Source organism: Micromesistius poutassou (assembly GCF_964030765.1).
Source record: "Micromesistius poutassou genome assembly, chromosome: 7".
In the NCBI taxonomy this organism is placed as follows: domain Eukaryota; kingdom Metazoa; phylum Chordata; class Actinopteri; order Gadiformes; family Gadidae; genus Micromesistius; species Micromesistius poutassou.
Window position 1 is genome coordinate 515,933 of NC_140277.1, and position 17,978 is coordinate 533,910.

The 17,978-nt window shown below is 44.8% G+C and overlaps 1 protein-coding gene across 1 annotated transcript; it reads right to left on the minus strand.

Annotated features, from left to right (window-relative positions):
* Nucleotides 1-10,421: 10,421 nt before the first annotated feature.
* Nucleotides 10,422-12,670, minus strand: LOC311350108 (protein FAM161A; the record flags this gene model as incomplete). Its single annotated transcript, XM_084470135.1, has 4 exons — nucleotides 10,422-11,328; nucleotides 11,551-11,748; nucleotides 12,024-12,295; nucleotides 12,608-12,670. The coding sequence occupies 4 exons, from the start codon at nucleotides 12,668-12,670 to the stop codon at nucleotides 10,422-10,424; spliced, it is 1,440 nt and encodes a 479-aa protein (XP_084326261.1).
* Between the last annotated feature and the right edge of the window lie 5,308 nt (nucleotides 12,671-17,978).

The following is a 17,978-nucleotide window of genomic DNA, read 5'->3' on the forward strand; positions in this document are numbered from 1 at the left end:
CCCAGGAACAGCTGGAGAAGAAGTAAAGAGGCAGAAATGTCAGTGAGTGGGCTCGACTGGGGAGAGCTTGAGCGAAAAGCCATAAACAGATTGAAATGGAGGACGTTCATCAGGGGCCTATGCAGCCAAGAGGAGCAAAGGGCTTAATAAATAAAATGAATAACAAACAGACAAATCTTGTTATAAATCTAAACAAATGCTGTTGACTAATGCTGATTCAATTTTTACAATTTCCATTTAAGATTTGTATTATTTAACACAAAAGAACCCTGTACTTTTAAATGCCCATGTATAGGAAATACTTCTCATGAGGAAAAAGTTTTAATCCCCATTAACAGAGACTATGTCTACTGGCCATGAGGAAGCAATTCAAAGCCAAATGTTTAGGGAATAGCCTCCCGCTCATGAGGACGGTGCTTGCTCAATTCCGGTATTTGTTGCTGTATATTACTGTATATTACCATTTCCATTCCCATTTACCAGTTCCTATTTCCATAGAAAATATGAGTTCATCATTTGTCATTCTAACATTCTAATACATGTAACCATGTGCACACAATTCATGTTGTGACACTTATATCCTGCTGTGTGACAGCATGAGTTTTTCACCATGTGATAATTCATTTGATTTCATGTTTTTTAATGAATTTCATAAAGCATATTTTTCTGAAATTTTATATTTAACGGTTTGTTGTATTGTCCACCTTAAAACACAATCAACATGCAGTCTTGGCACACATAAAGCTGGTTTAAAAAATGAACAACCATTCAAGTGGACACACGTGTCCTGAATGACAGGCCTGTTGCAGGCTTGGTCGAGTGGGGTCAGCACACGCACCTCATGCTGACCAGGGGTATGCCAGAGCCTCCTCCCAGCTGGCTCACTCTCTCTGGGCTCTCAGCCGGAGCCATGTGCTGGGCCACATGGCTCTTCTGATTTTTTTACATAAGTGCTTTTGCCGTTGTTCTTACTTTATGCACACACACAACACCCACACGACAGATTTCATTATCATCCATTCAGACCATCCATGACAACACTGACTAACTGATATAAGTTACAAATAAATACTTTATGGTATGGTACATGGTTTTGTTACAACCCAGAGCCAGGTTTTAATAGACAGAATATTGTGATAAAGACAGATAAAAACGTTATTCACCCGAAATAAGTAAGCAACAAGAAAAAAAAAAAAAAGTACAATGACGATCCATTTTTCGTTGGTGCTGTAATGGAGGTGACACCAGACGTGATTTAGCAGCCTGACTCCGAAAATGAGTGACTTGTGGAGTTGCGTGTAAATGGCACTCCTGTTGAATTTAAAATAGACACTGGTGCAGACATCACAGTGATGTCACAGACTGCTTTCAATAGGCTAGCGCGGCGCCAACGATTGGTCATTACTGGACCAAAACCACTCGTTACCAGCCCAGGAGGTGAAGTGCGATGTGTGGGCAGATTCCTTGCCACAAGTCCATATAAGGGACAGCGTTACGAGTACTGGGTGACTGTTATAAAGGGGCCGTACTCGCATAATCTACTGGGACGCAGTGTCGCTAAGAGAATGGGCCTGGTGATGAGAGTCAATGCCAGTGCAACAGATCTGCTAGAGGGTGTGTTTGGGGAAATCGGCCTGTTCAAGTGTGACCCTGTGAAGATTAAATTGAAGCCTGATGCAGAGCCCTACACCCTGGCAACGCTGCGGCATGTGCCGTTTCCTCTCCTGCCAAAAGTTTGAAGCCGAATTAAGACGCATACTGTCTCTGGGCATAATTGAGGAGGTCACGGACCCCACGGATTGGTGTGCCCCGATGGTCCCTGTCGAAAAGAAAAACAAAGACCAAGTAAGAGTGTGCGTAGACCTAAAACGCCTGAACAAGGCAGTAAAGCGTGAGAGGTACATTTTGCCCACCCTTGAGGACATAGCTCCAAAGCTGGCTGGAGTAAAAATATTCTCCACTCTCGACGCTTCATGCAGGTTTTTGGCAAATCCCGTTGGAGGAGGACAGTCGCAAGCTGACAAAATTTATTACTCCCATTGGCAGGTTCTGTTTCCGTAGGCTCCCATTCGGGATAACGTCAGCCCCAGAAACTTTTCAAAGACAGATGACCATTCTGCTTAAGGACCACGAGGGGGTCGTCGCAGTGATGGACGACATTCTGGTGTATGGAGCTACGGCTGAGGAGCATGACCGTAGTCTGAATGCAGTTTTAAAGACTATCAAAGACAGTGGACTGAAACTGAACAGGGCCAAATGCCACTTTGGCAAGTCAGAAATTCTGTACTTTGGTCACCTCATCAGTGCGGATGGCCTGAGGCCGGACCCCAGCAAGGTGAAGGCAATCACCCAAATGGCCAGTCCAACAAACGTCAAGGAACTGCGTCAGGTCCGGGTGCTCGTCAACTATGTTGGGAGATTTCTGCCTGATCTCTCCACAAAACGGTCTGCGATCACTGATCTGCTGAAGAGAGAAAACGACTGGGTCTGGAGTGAGGCACAGCAAAGAGCGTTTGAGAGTGTCAAAGTCATGCTTGTGTCAGCCCCTGCTCTGGCATTCTATGAAGCTAACTACTAAATACTGTCGTAAGTGCAGACGCGAGCAGCTACGGCTTAGGGGCTGCGTTAATGCAGGAACATGGTGGTGAGTGGAAGCCAGTGGTATTCTGTTCTCGTACACTGTCGGAGGCCAAGAAAAGGTACAAATTGAAAAGGAGTGCCTGGCGTGTGTGTGGGCCTGCGAGAGGTTTGCACGCTACTTACAAGGTATGGACAGTTTTCACGTGCACACGGACCACACACCTCTTGTGCCACTCGTTTTAATGTGGTGGCCGAGCACATTCCAGGGAAACAGCTAGTCGTTCTCCAGATAGTCCGAGGAGTGATGGAGATGGAGTGATGAGAGTTGGAGCCCGAGGTACAGGCCTACGTGGAATCAGTCGCTGCCAATGCTCCAGTCTCATCACAACGACTCAACGAGGTCCGCACAGCTACTCAGCATGACGGTGAGCTGCTGCAGATCATAGCCTTTATCAGAAATGGGTGGCCGCCCAAGTCACGGGTGCTACCATCTCTACAGCCTTATTTTTCTGCTAGGGCTCACCTCTCCGAAACAGATGGGCTGGTGCTATATCAGGATAGGATTGTCATCACTGCTGCACTGAGATCTGCCATACTGGAGCAGATTCATGGAGGCCACCAGGGTCTGACAAGGTGCCGTGCGTGAGCAAGTATGTCAGTGTGGTGGCCACGCATCAGTGGTGAGATAACACAGAAAGTCTCAGCATGCCGATTCTGCATCGAAAACAGACCCACTCAGCGACGTGAGCCACTACTCACGACAGCCCTACCAGAGGGCCCATGGCAACGCATTGCAGCAGACCTCTGCGAACTAGAAAAGCAGAATTACCTCGTGGTGACAGACTATTACTCAAGGAACCTTGAAATAGCTCACCTCTCTTTAACATCCAGCATACAATTCATCAACAGGCTCAAAGGCATGTTCGTTAGACAGGGAATACCACTCGAACTGGTGAGTGACAACGGGCCACAGTTCACATCTGGTGAGTTCAAAGACTTTAGCGAGAAGTATGGTTTTGCCCATACTACAACTAGCCGTGAGGTCAGACTTGAGGTCGTGAGGCCATGAGGTCAGACTTCCTTACAGGTATAGGGGCACTTAGCTCTTAGGCCTGCTTTAATACACTTGTTTTGGTTGAAAAAGAAAAAGAGAAAAGTGGGAAATGAAAACATGGTTTGTACATGTTATGTTATTAAGTTGACAGTATTGACATTGTTATTGTTGAGATTTTGACTGTTTTCATACTGACATACAGTTGTTATAAGTAATGCACTTTTGAGTTATGATATGGAGATGTGGAAATGGACTGTATGGCTGTTGCCGAAGTCAAAAACTCATGGACCTTTTGGAACTGTTTTAGAGCAATAGGGACAGCAACTATCGACAGCAACTTCCGCACATGATATATACCAACTACCTCGAAGAAAACAGGAACCCTCATACCCATCTGCTCATGGAAAAAACCGGACTTTCAACGGCACTACTATATGAGCAGGACTTCCTCGTTTAATAGTGCTGCCATATGTGAAAAATATTCAACTGCTAAACTGTTGAGCTGTTGCGTCAGCACAAAGTGTACAGAATACCTCGTAGAAACAGGAACCCCCATACCCCTCTGTCCCTGAAGAAAGCGGAACATGGCTTTATTGCAACGACGCATGCGCATGCCTTCGCATGCACAAGTCAGCTGGCGACGGGTATATATAGAGCGCACCCAGGACCCTCTTGGCAGCACTTCTTCTCCTGCCTTCTTTTACTCAGATGTAGCTTATCGTAGCACTGACCCACGGGGTCTGATAGAGTCTCTCGTTGACTCTGTCGGACCCCGAGGACTACTTCTTCTTCTCCTTCCCCTTCTCCCCCTGCTAGCCTATTGAAACAGCCCCCATGCAGGCTCAAGCTGCGAGGACCACGCTTATTTCATTTTGGAGACATAAGGCTATAAGCCCACAGCTTATTACCACTTTCAGGGCTTGGGCCACAGAACTTGTGACAGTGTCAAGTACTTTAAACCCATGCATTTCAATTTTGTTCCTTTTCGTAGGCTGAAGCATGATTGAAAAATGTATGTTCAGCCACCCTTCACAGCCGGGAATGGAGAGTGTAGACCAGTGCAGGAGAACAAAGCCGCTGTTGACCCAAAGTCAATGACAGGAACTGTCCAGGTTCAGCAGAGCTTCACACCACAGAGATACCCAATGCTACGTCCCCGGCCAAGATGGGTTATGTGTCAGAAGGGAGGCGAGGGATACTGCCAGCATTGCTACAGATGCGGGAGTAGCGAGCAGTTCTGTGCTGGCTGTAGAGGATACCGAGGACAGACTAGGGCAGCGAGAGGGACCTCTTTAGACGAGGAGCGGTGCTCTCGAGGGACAGGGAGTGAGCGGATCACTCAGACTGCCCCAAAAATGCACCAAATGTGGAGAAAAGGAGAAATGTCTAAATTTTCACCAATGCTCGGTGTAAAACAGTACTTTATTGTTGCAGGGAATGTCAGGTTCATCATTGGCCAGAAGTACCGTGGCAACAAGCTGCTCACACCCCCCCCCCTACCTTGACCCGCCTCTAAAAATGGCGCGTTTGTGGAGAGCTCATTGTGGGACTGGCTCGTAGTGGCTGTAATTCTGCACCAAGGCAGAATTTCTTGAAATCTCAATAGCATGTCATGGGACCTTTAAGAATTACAGCTATGGTTACTTTTGTTAAAGTCTTTCAATAAGTACACCGTTACAACTAAACAAATTAGATCTCTGTTCGTGTAGTCAAAGCTACACGAACAGAGATCTAATTTGTTTAGTTAATTTAAGCATGGTTGGGGATGCCAGCGATGATGGTGACAATGAAGGGACCTTTGAAAACAGTGCTACTGGAGCACATGCACACTTTACTTTTTATCTCATTATTATGACATTTTATCTCATAATTTCGACTTTTTATCTCATAATTTTGACTTTTTATCTCATAATTTCGACTTTTTATCTCATTATTATGACTTTTTATCTCATAATTTCGACTTTTTATCTCATAATTTTGACTTTTTATCTCATAATTTCGAATTTTTATCGCATTATTATGACTTTTTATCTCATAATTTCGACTTTTTATCTCATAATTTCGACTTACAATGGGGATTTTATTTTTTTATCAAGGAAGAGTTTTCATCTTTTTTCTTTTTTTTACTGGCGGGAATGGGCTTCCATACAAACCCTCCTAGTCCGTGTTGGTTAAAATAAAATACGCAATGATAGTATCTTATTTATAATACGAGTAGAAAAGCCAATGAGAGCATAAGTAAACATTATAAACTTGATTTATCCTGCAGGATGTGAATCTTGGATCAGGCAAAAGTGACTAGTTTCTGTCGTCAGCTGTGTGTTGATCCGGTGCATTTCTCCTATATGACGGACACAGCAGTCCAGAAACAATGGATGGTCAATACGGACAATTTAGGAAGCACATGTTCGACAGCATGACAATGTGTAGGTAAGTATAACACTGCAGATAAGGTTGTGTTGTAGTGATTGCCTTCTTGGAAGTGAAAGTGGAGAACGATCATATTCAGAGACAGCAGAAAAATATTGTACAGTATTCACCTCAACTCAAGTAGAGTTGAGTTAAGTACAATAGGACTGCATAATAGGATCAACACCATGTAATGTTTATCTTTCTCTCCCTGATAAGATAATTGATGGGAAAGGTATCACCTGTGGAACTTTTCATGCCTCTACATCTTCAATGGGTTTTGACCTTTAACCATATTGTTATTTGGTCATCAATATATTTTTCATAACGATAAGGACGGTTTGTTGGATGGATTGTCTGTTTGCTATGCCATTGAAATAAACAATGCAATCAAGTTAAATCAATGCAATCAAATTAAAATCCCCCAAATCTCCACTAACTAATAGTGTACTTAAACATAGGGTTGGGGGATGATTATGTTTAAGTACACTATTATTTATTATTTATTATATATTATTTGTTATGTTTCTGTTTTATAAGCTTAAGAAAGTACATTTCATGAAAGTGCAATTCAAACAAGATACGTTTCTTATTTGGATCTGGGGGAATACACAATGACGGCAAGAAGTATAAGCTTTTGAATTCTCCAGATATTCAAAAGAAAATGTCCCCCAATGTCTTCCATTGATCAGTCCTTTGCCCAACTGACGGTGCCATGGGAGCTGCCATAGAACCTTACTACAATGAGACCCCCGACCCAAAGTTCTTGAACCCTTCCTGGATGTCCGGCCTCCCCGACAGCACCCTCCTCTCCAAGGTCACCATGCCAGGCACCCACGACACCATGGCTCTGCATGGTGGACCTCTCGTTATATGCCAGTCCTGGAGCCTTGAGGCCCAGCTCCGCGCCGTAAGCCCGTAAGGCAGTTGAGTAAGTAAAAAGCAAGTGCAGGTGAGGAAACAACCAAATATCATCACTTTAAATACACTTTATATATATAATATATAAATATGTAAAAAGCAATAGACCTTTGTTATATATTTACTTTACTTGTGTAATTACATTATTCCCAAATTATTCCAAACGTTTCCAAACACAGGGAACATAGTTTGGAATATACTTTTAAAATGGAAACATCAATTTTGTTGAGTCTTATTGGCGTCATCTGCCCTTGTCAGTTACCTCTGTGTATCCTCTCAGTGCTGTTGATGTAGACATTCAGGTCCAACACACCAAAGACCAGGACACTAGTACAGGGCTCTCAGTCCGTAAGCCTTCGTGAGGAAATGAAAGACCATTTGCCGGATTTCATTGCCCAGGGGTGGAAAAATAAATCCAAGTCATCCTACGCTTCACCTGTTGTTTGGTTCAGAAAGAAGTGCTGCCCTTTATTTTTGCGCACAGACTATAGGGAGCTAAAGCACAAGACTCTGACAGGCAGCCAATCCAGAGTGCAGGATATCATGGATGGCCTTGAAGGAAAGACCATTATCTTAACATTAGGCCAGGGAATGGCCTACCATTGGGGGTTTATGGCAGAAGAAGCACCTAACCTCTTTTGTGACACTGGGCTTGTATGAATGGACAAAGATCCCATTCGGATTGTTGAATGCAGCCCTCCAACTCTGCATGGAGGAGTATTAAGTAGACCTCCAAGATAAGATATTTGTCCCATATCTATATGACACCCTTGTATTAAGCAAAAGGTTTGAAAGTAATTTCAATGATGTGAGGAGTAATGCAGAGACTGAGGCAGTATGGAATCAAATTGAATCAGAGCAAATGTGAAATCTGCTTTCTTGGGAGATTAGTATCAGGGGGAGGAAATAAAGTGGATCCTGCTGACACCGCTGCCATGAGGGTCCTGAAAGACTAAAACAAAGAGAACAGTCGGTTGAGACAGATTAAGGGACTGTCGAGCTACTCTCGCCAATCTATAAAATACTTTTCTTGCACTGCCAGCCCTCTTTATGAAATGACCAAGGGACCTGCCAGAGAGGAAAGATCACAACCCAAGGGAAGGAAGTGGCATTAAAAAGGAGATGTGAAAGTGGTGCCATGTCACACACCAATTGAATCAAAATTTACTTATCACCATACTGTTGAGCAACTGATAGACTGTCTGGTTCAACCACCTGTCCAGGCATTTCCATTTTTTTCCCAACCATGTGTACCTCATACAGATGCATCCAACATGGGACTCGGAGCAGTGCTGTAACAGAAACCAGGACTTTGTTACAAAACTGACTGTGGTTGATTATAAAGTACTGTGGCGACCACTGCCATGGACACCTAATGGGGGTCCTGCGCAAGGGATGATCCAGCCTGCATTAAGGTATATTTAGTAGCAGGGCCCACCCCTTCAATGAATATTCTAAAATATTTCTGTGGATTTAATAAAATCGTGGTTATTAATGTGGCTTTTACATTTTTTTTATTCATACTTAATATATTCTCACATGTTGAAGTTTGATATAATAATTATGATGATGATGATAAATAACATCCTTCATGGTTTGTGGATAAAACCAGTAAAACCATTTATGGATGTTACTCTCTATGATGTCTACAAACATTGGAGGATTTTGAGGTAATAGAAACTTCTGTTTTCTGTCTACCCTTTAAATCACAAAAGTCCCAATGGCAAGGGGTGCAAATCCCTCGAGGCCCCTAAGGGCCCCATTGGCCCGGTCCTCAATCGGGCCCTGAAAGGGAAAGGCCTGCATTGGCCTAATGCAAGCATCCATGCATCCTGTTGGCCTATAATAGCCTATATTTTATTTATATATATAATAGGCCACATCATCAGTTCAAGTTCAGGTTCAGGTTTTTTTTGTCAGACACAAAGATCATCTGAGTCAGACAGACAAAATAATTATGACAAGTTACCGGCAATACTTTATTATTATTTCTTTCTTTTATAACATAAAGATGAATTAACTTGAAAACTGAAAAAGTATATTACGGGGTTATGATATAAAAAAAAAAAATTCAGTGCTGATCCAGTTATGTGCAAAGTCAATGTTGTACCAAATTATGAGGCATTTAGGTTAGTAAGGTTTGAAAGTAACATGTGAATGTAAGAATGTAAGAAGGTTGAGAAGCCTGACGGATCTGTATCTGTATCTAGGATAGAAACTTCAGTCTGCCGGTGTGAGAACGGATGTACACGTATTAGAATTAGAATGTTTTTGAGATGGGTGGTGGGAGTCCTTAATAATCCTTTTCTGAGGGTGTGGTATGTGACCTGTTCGGTTTGGAGCTATTTGCCAATGATGCTTTCTCCAGTCCTGACCAGTAGCGTAAGACCTTGCACTACTTAGCTGTGAAGCTTCCGTACACCAAAAAGAGCACCTGTAAAATTTGTGAGGTTGACCGGTTCCACACTCAAGTCTCTTCAAGAAGAAGAGATGTTTCCAAGGGGATTTGACCACCTTATCTGTGTGGGCAGAGTCCCCCCCCCCAACCCCATGCCACCAGGTGTGGTGTGATTAGCCGTTACAAGCCGTTTTGGAAATCAGCCCCTTAAGACATCACAGGTGTGTGTTCACCTAGATGTGTGACGGATAGATATGCAACGTTTGCTGCAGTCCACTGGGTAGGCTGGTAGACTGATCTATCCAGCACACATCTAGGTGGACACGCCCACTTTCTGCCCCTTATGATGTCATAAGGGGCAGATTTCCTGAACGGCTTGTAACGGCTAATCACACCACACCTGGTGGCATGTCATGGCACCTTTAAGTATGCTGGCTACAGTTTAGGAGACTTTCGTAAAGACTTTTTGTAATAATCCTTAGATTCTAAAGATTATTTAATTATATTAACAATAGTAGCCTACAAGTTTGAAGCCTCGCTAATGAGCCATTTTTTAACCTCTTTTCAAAGGTGTGATCTAGTCATTAATACAACAACAATACTTTTAATACTCACTAATAGCCAACGGATTGCTTTCGCATTTCTAACTAAATTTCACTGACACTAGCTCTTAAATCTTACCTAGAGCACAATTAAGCCTTGTCTTCAGTAATGATTTTATTAACAAACAATTCAAGTTGAGAAATTATACAAAATGATATAATAAAGATTGTATTTTCTATTACTCAATTTATATTTTCAATATCAATAAATACAATATTGTTATTTGTTAGAAAAAGATTTTTTCATTCACACTCGCATTCACTGAGCTCTATTAATAACTGAGATTTCTTAATGAAAGCCTTACACTGGGTAACGGTAATGGCTCAAAATAATACATTTCTTTCATACCCATGTCAATCATTTTGGCTTATGTCTGTTAAATGAACGCATGTTAACGTTAGTAAACGCTCGTCAGCCAACATGTGCATCTCTTCATCGGGCCCCAGCGTCCCATGGTCACACCTCACTGGCGGTGAGGGTAACGTAGGTGACGTAGGACCGCTCTCTCTCTCTGACCATCTCTATGGACACCTCCATGTGCTTCTTCACGGGCTTGTTCACTGAACATCTCCCGGATATCCAGGACCTCTCTGGCAGTCGCCCGCGCTCAGCCTGCTGCTGGACTTCCTTTTTGATTTCCTTTAAGCTCTCGTCGTCTGCCTGGGGTTTGCCGGTGGCGGCAGAGGGCGACTCGGGTGGGCTCGTGGTCTTGGCCTCTGGACTGTGGCCGCCTCGTCGTCTGGGCCTGCCGTACACGGAGCACGGCAGGGGCCTCGCCTTGAAGACGCACGGCGCCTCCTTGGTGCACAGGCTCCCCAGCTCTGCCACGATCCTGGCCTCCTTTTTCCTCCTCTCCCTCTCCAGGAAGCTGAAGGGCTGCACGGGGCCGGCGGTGGGCTTGGCCCGGTCGCGGCTGGCTTCGGCGCGGCTACGCCGAGCGGCCCCCCGGCCGAGGACCTCGTAGAGGGGCCGGCGGGTGTGAGCGGGAGCGGGCGACGCGCGGAACTTCTTCCGGCACTCCCGGAGCTCCTCCAGCTCCAGTCTCAACAGGGTGTTCTCCAGCTCCACCGCCGAGCGCGTCCGCACCTGCCGATGTTTCCTCTCCTCCTCTCTCAGCATCATCCGGAAGGGCTTTGGCACGGTGGGCTTAGAGGTGGGCTTGGCCCAGGCCACCGTCCCTGACCGGGACGTCGCTGACCGGGACGTCTCTGACCGGGACGTCGCTGACTGGGACGTCGCTGACTGGGACGTCGCTGACCGGGACGTCGCTGGCTTGGGTTTTAGACAGCCCGCATTATGGCGGTTGGCCTGAGGGTAGAATTGTAAGCGAGCGGGCGACATTTCTGGATTCACCAGTCTGTCCCTGAAGGAAAAAAAGAGTGAGATTGAATTAATATGATTATGAATATAATATATAATCTATTAAATACATTTTCAAGTTTCTTAGTAGTCGAGGCCACGATTCATGATCTTGTCAATACTGGATGTGTGAATCCTGTATGTTACATAATAGGTTTACATAATTTTCTCATTTGACAGATTTAAATATTTTAACTCAAACTAATAGCGATTAATTGTTCAATACCTGCCAAAGGTTGTGTCCTGGGCCTGGCTAGGAATCCCGGCCAAACAGTCCATGTACATCTCAAGTTCCCCCACACTGTCTTGCACATTGGAGAGTTCTGATTGGTCTGAGCCACTGGAGGTGTCGTGGAAGTCCAACTCCTCCTGAGAGTTAATTCGCTGAAGCCTTCTGGTCGGAGTGGCCTGTTCTTCTGCCAGGCTGCAGATGTTAAAGATAGGTTAGAAGAAGGATAGACATTGAGGAGACCATGAGATAGGACAGTTCAATGCGGTAAGCGAGGGAAGAACTATTACATTCGTCATGATGAATGCCACAGATACAGCGGATGAGTGTGGTAGTATATTCATTATGAAAATGAAGTGTAACTAAGTTTAAATTAACAAAAAAAATAATTCAAATGGTCCAATTATATCCGAGCAGTGACCTAAACGATGTACCAGCCTTCGAGCAGAAGAGAAAGAGGATTACTCCACCTGTTTCCTCCACCTCCAAGGCCCAGGCCATGCTGGTGGTGCTGGGGTCCCCCCTCGCTCCGTCCTATGTACATCTTCTCCAGTTCAGCCATGTTGCTCAGGTGGGTTTTCTTCAGCTCCTCCAACCTCCAGTAGTATTCCTGGTTGGAGAAGTAGACTTGGCACTCCTCCTCCTCCTCCTCCTCCTCTTCCTCCCCCTGGAATGCACAGTTGTCCATGGACAGGGAGTTCCTCATCTCCCCTTTGTAGAACTCAGAGTCCGATTCCTCATCCTGAAACAAGGAATAGTCACTTACTTTAGTTTAATGGCAGCAATAAACGTCTACGACAATACAATTACAGATATAATAACACTACACATAATTAGGCTGCTTGTCAATTGTTATATTTTCTACTTGCTCTTCTCTGATGAAGATGAAGGGTAATTAGGAAATGTTGGCCTTCAATATGCTACTGTTTCACATCAGGGCAGTTAACAAGGTAATAAGGAAGCAGGCATCTTCATTCACACATTTCTTATCCTCTTCACCATGATACTAAATCTTGTAGAGAGTTCAACATTGATTAACTACATGGAGCCTTACCTCACTGTTCATGTCCATGTCTTGGACACCATAGAGATATCGTCCCCTGCTACACAACGCCATCATTTCCTGATTTTCCAATGATTTGGACCTGTACATCACTGCCCCCCTTAACCCCGGTTCTGCTCCACACAGACACGAGAGGGGGAGAGAGCGAGAGAAGAAACAAGGCCCTTCAGGGATAGTGTGGTCGTGTGTCCACCGCCACCAGTCCGACACTCCAGAGTGTCGGGATGCAGGACAAGCAAAAGCTTAGGAAAAACGTGCAGAGAAAGTCCTAATCGTCTTAATGCCAACAGGAGTCCCGGTGGTTGTGTGAGGCGCATGACCAGATGGCTCATACGCTTTGTTTCCACCACTAGTCAAAGTGAAGCAGCTGAAGATGTGAAGGCACCCAAATCAGATTTAGAGATTAAACGATGCCATGTGCCAAGTCGAACGGAATCGTGGCCTACACACCTGCTGCCCTTACAGAAGCGTAAGACCACTGGTACTTATGAAGATATTTAATTATCCTTACAAACATTATATTTTATCCCTGCTATTATGATCACTGACATTGCCATTACGATCTCTCTCTCTCTCTCTCTCTCTCTGTCTCTCTCTCTCTCTCTCTCTCTCTCTCTCTCTCTCTCTCTCTGTCTCTCTCTCTCTCTCTCTCTCTCTCTCTCTCTCTCTCTCTCTCTCTCTCTCTCTGCACACACACACATACAACACACACCTCTCATCCAATCAAAGTTCTAAAGAAATGCATCTCATTATTAACAAATTACTACTCACAAACTTCCTAAATGCAAATATATTTGCCTTTCTAAAAAACGAATCGCGATTATATATTCAAGTTTTAGCTTAAATGAGGGCTTGAAAAAACGTAAGGAGATTCCGTATGGCAGCAGCAGACACCGCAGACTATCAAATTGGCTTAGTTTGGTTAAGTTTCTGAAGTTAGTTTGAGGGAGAGAATGGTGTTAATCCCTTTAGCCAGGTAGGCCTGGGCCATCTGTAGCCTGTCTCGGTGCCGTGTATCTGGTAGCGGGCGGGGGATAAACAATAGACCCATGTAGACAGTTTTTCCACCAAATCATTATGAATCAATGGAAAATGGTCTTAGAAGTTTTCAAAGTATACAGTAGATAATACTGGGTATTATGTTGCTATTATGGAAATGTATTAATATTTTGTAACGTCCTCTGCAGGCTATTCAAAAACATAAAAGGTTTGCATTGTGCATCATAAGCTCTATACACACATACGCAATCGACTTGCAATACTAATGTCTGTCCACTAGGTAGAGGCATTGATTTCAAATGGTTTGTGATTTACAAGGTGCTCGTTACACGTTGAAAGGTGGTTCTTGACATCGTGTCTTTTCCTTTTCCAACACAGTCCTTATTGTATGTTTGTTGACTTGAGGCTAATCCGTTCTGGCCACACCTAACTCAATTCAAACTGCACCCCAGCCATGTGTGTGCTGTAAGACCGATATCCAATTATTTATGGTCTTAATCTTGTTTATCTTGCACAAAGAAATAAAACGATTTATTGTACAGATTACTAGATCAGATGTCTGTGTGTGGTTGTTTTGTCTGTGTGTTGTGACCTGACAACAGTTGGCCCATTGTCAGATTGTCAGATTGTAACTATGGAGACAATGAATTTAAAAGTATATCATCTGTTAAAATTGAATACATTAATACATTTATAAATATTTGTACTAACAATTATTATTTACACACACACACACACACACACACACACACACACACACACACACACACACACACACACACACACACACACATATATATATATATATATATATATTTATTTATTCATTTATTTATTCATTTGTGTATATATCCCTGTGGGTGTGTGTTCTGTTTTCACACGTCTCTCAATAGGCTGAATGTGATGAATAGCAGCAGTGTTAGGTCAGAGTGAAGCTTAGCAAAGGGTCATGACAGACCATAATGTTTTTGGCCACATGGGGCGCTGTTGCTTGGTTACCAGGATAATATGTTGCCCTATGACTTTCGTTTTGGCCAGAGAGATAGGTTTCCATTTATTGTGAATGGATGCAAAAAATGTATCTGTCTCTAAATGGCTGCAAACCTTAAGGTGTTAGAACAGGGTAAAAAGGCTTTTGTATACTCTGCCCCAACTGTGTGGAATACGCTGCAGAAAGACCTAGGACTTGTTGAATTAATTTCGTTGAATGCTTTTTTGTTGAAAAAAAGTTGAAGTTGAAAATGAAGGAAATTGAGCTATAGACTCTCTAAGATGTCAGTGTTTTAAATAGGTTTTTTCCTGGTTACAGAAATTGGTCTATTAATATTGTTGCAGTGTGAATTTGATTTGCTTTATTTTTAGTGCTATTTTAATTTGGTCCCTGTGTGTTTGTCTGTAACTGTTTGTCTGTAAATGTGGTTTATTGTGCTGCTGCCTGTCTTAGCCAGGTCACCTTTGAAAAATTGATTTTTAATCTCAATAGGTTTTTCTCCTGGTTAAATAAAGGTTAAATAAAAAAAAATAATAATAATAATTGGGCTACATTTTGGTTTATGTCTTTATGGGCTGCAGTTTCAACTTGCAATGATTTGTTATCTTGTGAGTTTGGTCTTATATGGTTGATATTTTATTTACAACTATATTCTGCTATATGATAAAATATCATGGTAATATGATAACTAACTTATATTTTAATAACTGTAAACAGCAAGTCACAACAACGTGTGAATATAATTATTTTAATGACAAGCAGTTAAACATTTCCTGAAATGTGTGAAAGTGTGTCGGTGAGTCATTTCTCAGAAAAAGGTTGGGAACTCCCCGGATGAAGCCACACCAAACGCTCCGTGTACCTACTTGTGGCGGGATGCAGCGTACAGCACGGCAGCTCGTCTGCTGCACTTCAATGATAGCGTGCCGAGTCCCTGAGACCGCTACCGCAGGGGGACATATATAAAATATGACAGATTCTCTCAATAGGCCTATTGATAATTCTCCAATCCAACTTGGATAATTGTCAGTTCTTTTGGCTGCTCGGCTGGTGACGCAGTTTTGACCTGCTATTTACTGACATTTACATCGCTGCTAAGCATTACAAATAATTTAGCTAAATGTTAAACAAAGAATAAAGTTGAAAAAGTGACTTTATTCTCACTCACTCTTTATTCTCATTTTTTACAGCTCCAGTCTAAATCAGTTTAACCGATCGACAGAGTCACCGTGTTCACTATGCATGTTGTAGGAAATCTCAACACAAACTCCTCACTCACTGCATTCCTAGTTGGAAACTATAGACCTTTAGTTCTGTTCAATGTATTGCTGCTATCATTCAGCCAGATAGCAGTTGGCGCTTAAAGCTAATGTTAACTTGCTCTTCGGTTTCATTTTGGTGATCCAAAAAATTACTAAGTTCTCCAAAACATGGAAGTGCACATCCACTTACAGTGGTGTAAGCTACTGGCCAATCGGACATGCTGCTCGGAGACCGCACCCCGGGAGCCAGTGTTCATGTGGGCTACGCCGTCTAGGCTTAGCCTTTTGGGCTTCCCCCGGGCACGCCCTCACGCGCACTGAAAATGTCATCAAAGTACCATGTGCCCCGCCCCGTGTGTATGATGCATTGCACAGCAACAGCCGTCCTCCCGTCTCTTTCAGCAATCGTCATCAGAAGAGCAACTCGTGGATTCATCTAGAAGAGTGAAGTCATCCAGCGGCGGTAAAGCCAGCTGTCCAGGCGGTGTAGCGGCGGCCCCAGAGAAACGCTCACTCCTCAGGGCCCTTTCCACCAGACGACGAGCACTCGTTCTTCTGTCGCCTCTGTCGCCGTGAGAGTTGCTCCTTTTTAGGCAGCTCTTTTTCCACCCCCCTCGGTGGGGTGAGATGACGCCGTGGACGTCTCTGGTGTCGCTGCGCCTCCGGCCGAGGGTGGAGACGACGGCGGAGCCTTCAAAGAAGAGCCGCCGCGGTGTGACACCGCTGGACGGGCGGGAATCGTGGGCAATAATGGCAGGCCGTCGGGATGACGACAGGGGATCCAAAACTCTCCCCCCAACGATGTCGTCCATCTCCGGGCCGGACGACCGCGGGAGACACGACCCCCGTCATCGATGGTACCGAGGCCGAGGGCTCAACCCACACTCTGATGTGTTTCGTGCTTCGGCACGCCCCTTGGCAAAGCCACGTCGTTTTGGCCGTTTGGCAAAATCACGGTAGAGGCGGTGGCCTCGTCCGACCCTGAGATGGACGACATGGTGGGAGAGTGTTTTAGACCCCCCGGCGTCTCTCCGACAGCCTACCATAAGCCCACTCATTCCCGCCCATCCAGCGGCGCCTCGGTGCGGTGGAGCCGTCCTCTTTGAAGGCTCCGCTGAAGACGTTTCACCGACTTCCGCAGGGCGAAGGGGTGGTCCACCGCACAGGCGAGGGTGATACCGACGGCTCGCAGTGTGTTCCCCGCATGCAGATGGACCCTTCCCTCCCTTTCACTTTTCCACACATGGCGGTAGGGGCCAGGGAATGCAGCCTATTATTCCTATACATCGTTCCTCAGCTGTCCTCAGTGCGCCCTCTCTCTCCGAGCGATATGCGTTTCACCGGCTTGATTGACAACACGCTGAGGTGGGGACGTTCCATTCAGTTCAAGCCCTATCCCCCCCCACCCTTTATTTGGGTGGTGGGGACAAGGGTTGCAGGAGCCTGTTGCGAGCACAGTTCTAGCGGTGGCGGTGGCCTGTCTCTTGGAGAAGTGAGCCATCACTGCTGTTCCCTCCCCTGACCTCCCCCCTCGAGTCACGCCTAGGGTTTTACCACTTCTTCCTGGTTCGCATGAAGTCAGGGGAGATTAGATTCATTCTGGATCTTCTGCGTCTTCAACAATTCAGTTGCATTCAGGTAACTCAAGGATGTTTACTTCCACATCCCTATTCTCACGGCTTACAGGAAATGTCTCAGCTTTACTTATGGTGGTATACGAATACCAGTACCTAACGTTCGGCCCAGGACACCTTCTCAAAGTGTGTGGAGGCAGTACTGGGGCTGCTCAGGGATCAGGGAGCAGCCCTGATCTGATCTGGTCTGGTCTGGTCTGGTCTGGTCTGATCTGATCTGATCTGGTCTGGTCTGGTCTGGTCTGGTCTGGTCTGGTCTGATCTGATCTGATCTGATCTGATCTGGTCTGATCTGATCTGGTCTGGTCTGGTCTGGTCTGATCTGGTCTGGTCTGGTCTGGTCTGGTCTGGTCTGATCTGATCTGGTCTGGTCTGGTCTGGTCTGGTCTGGTCTGATCTGGTCTGGTCTGGTCTGGTCTGATCTGATCTGGTCTGGTCTGGTCTGGTCTGGTCTGGTCTGGTCTGATCTGGTCTTC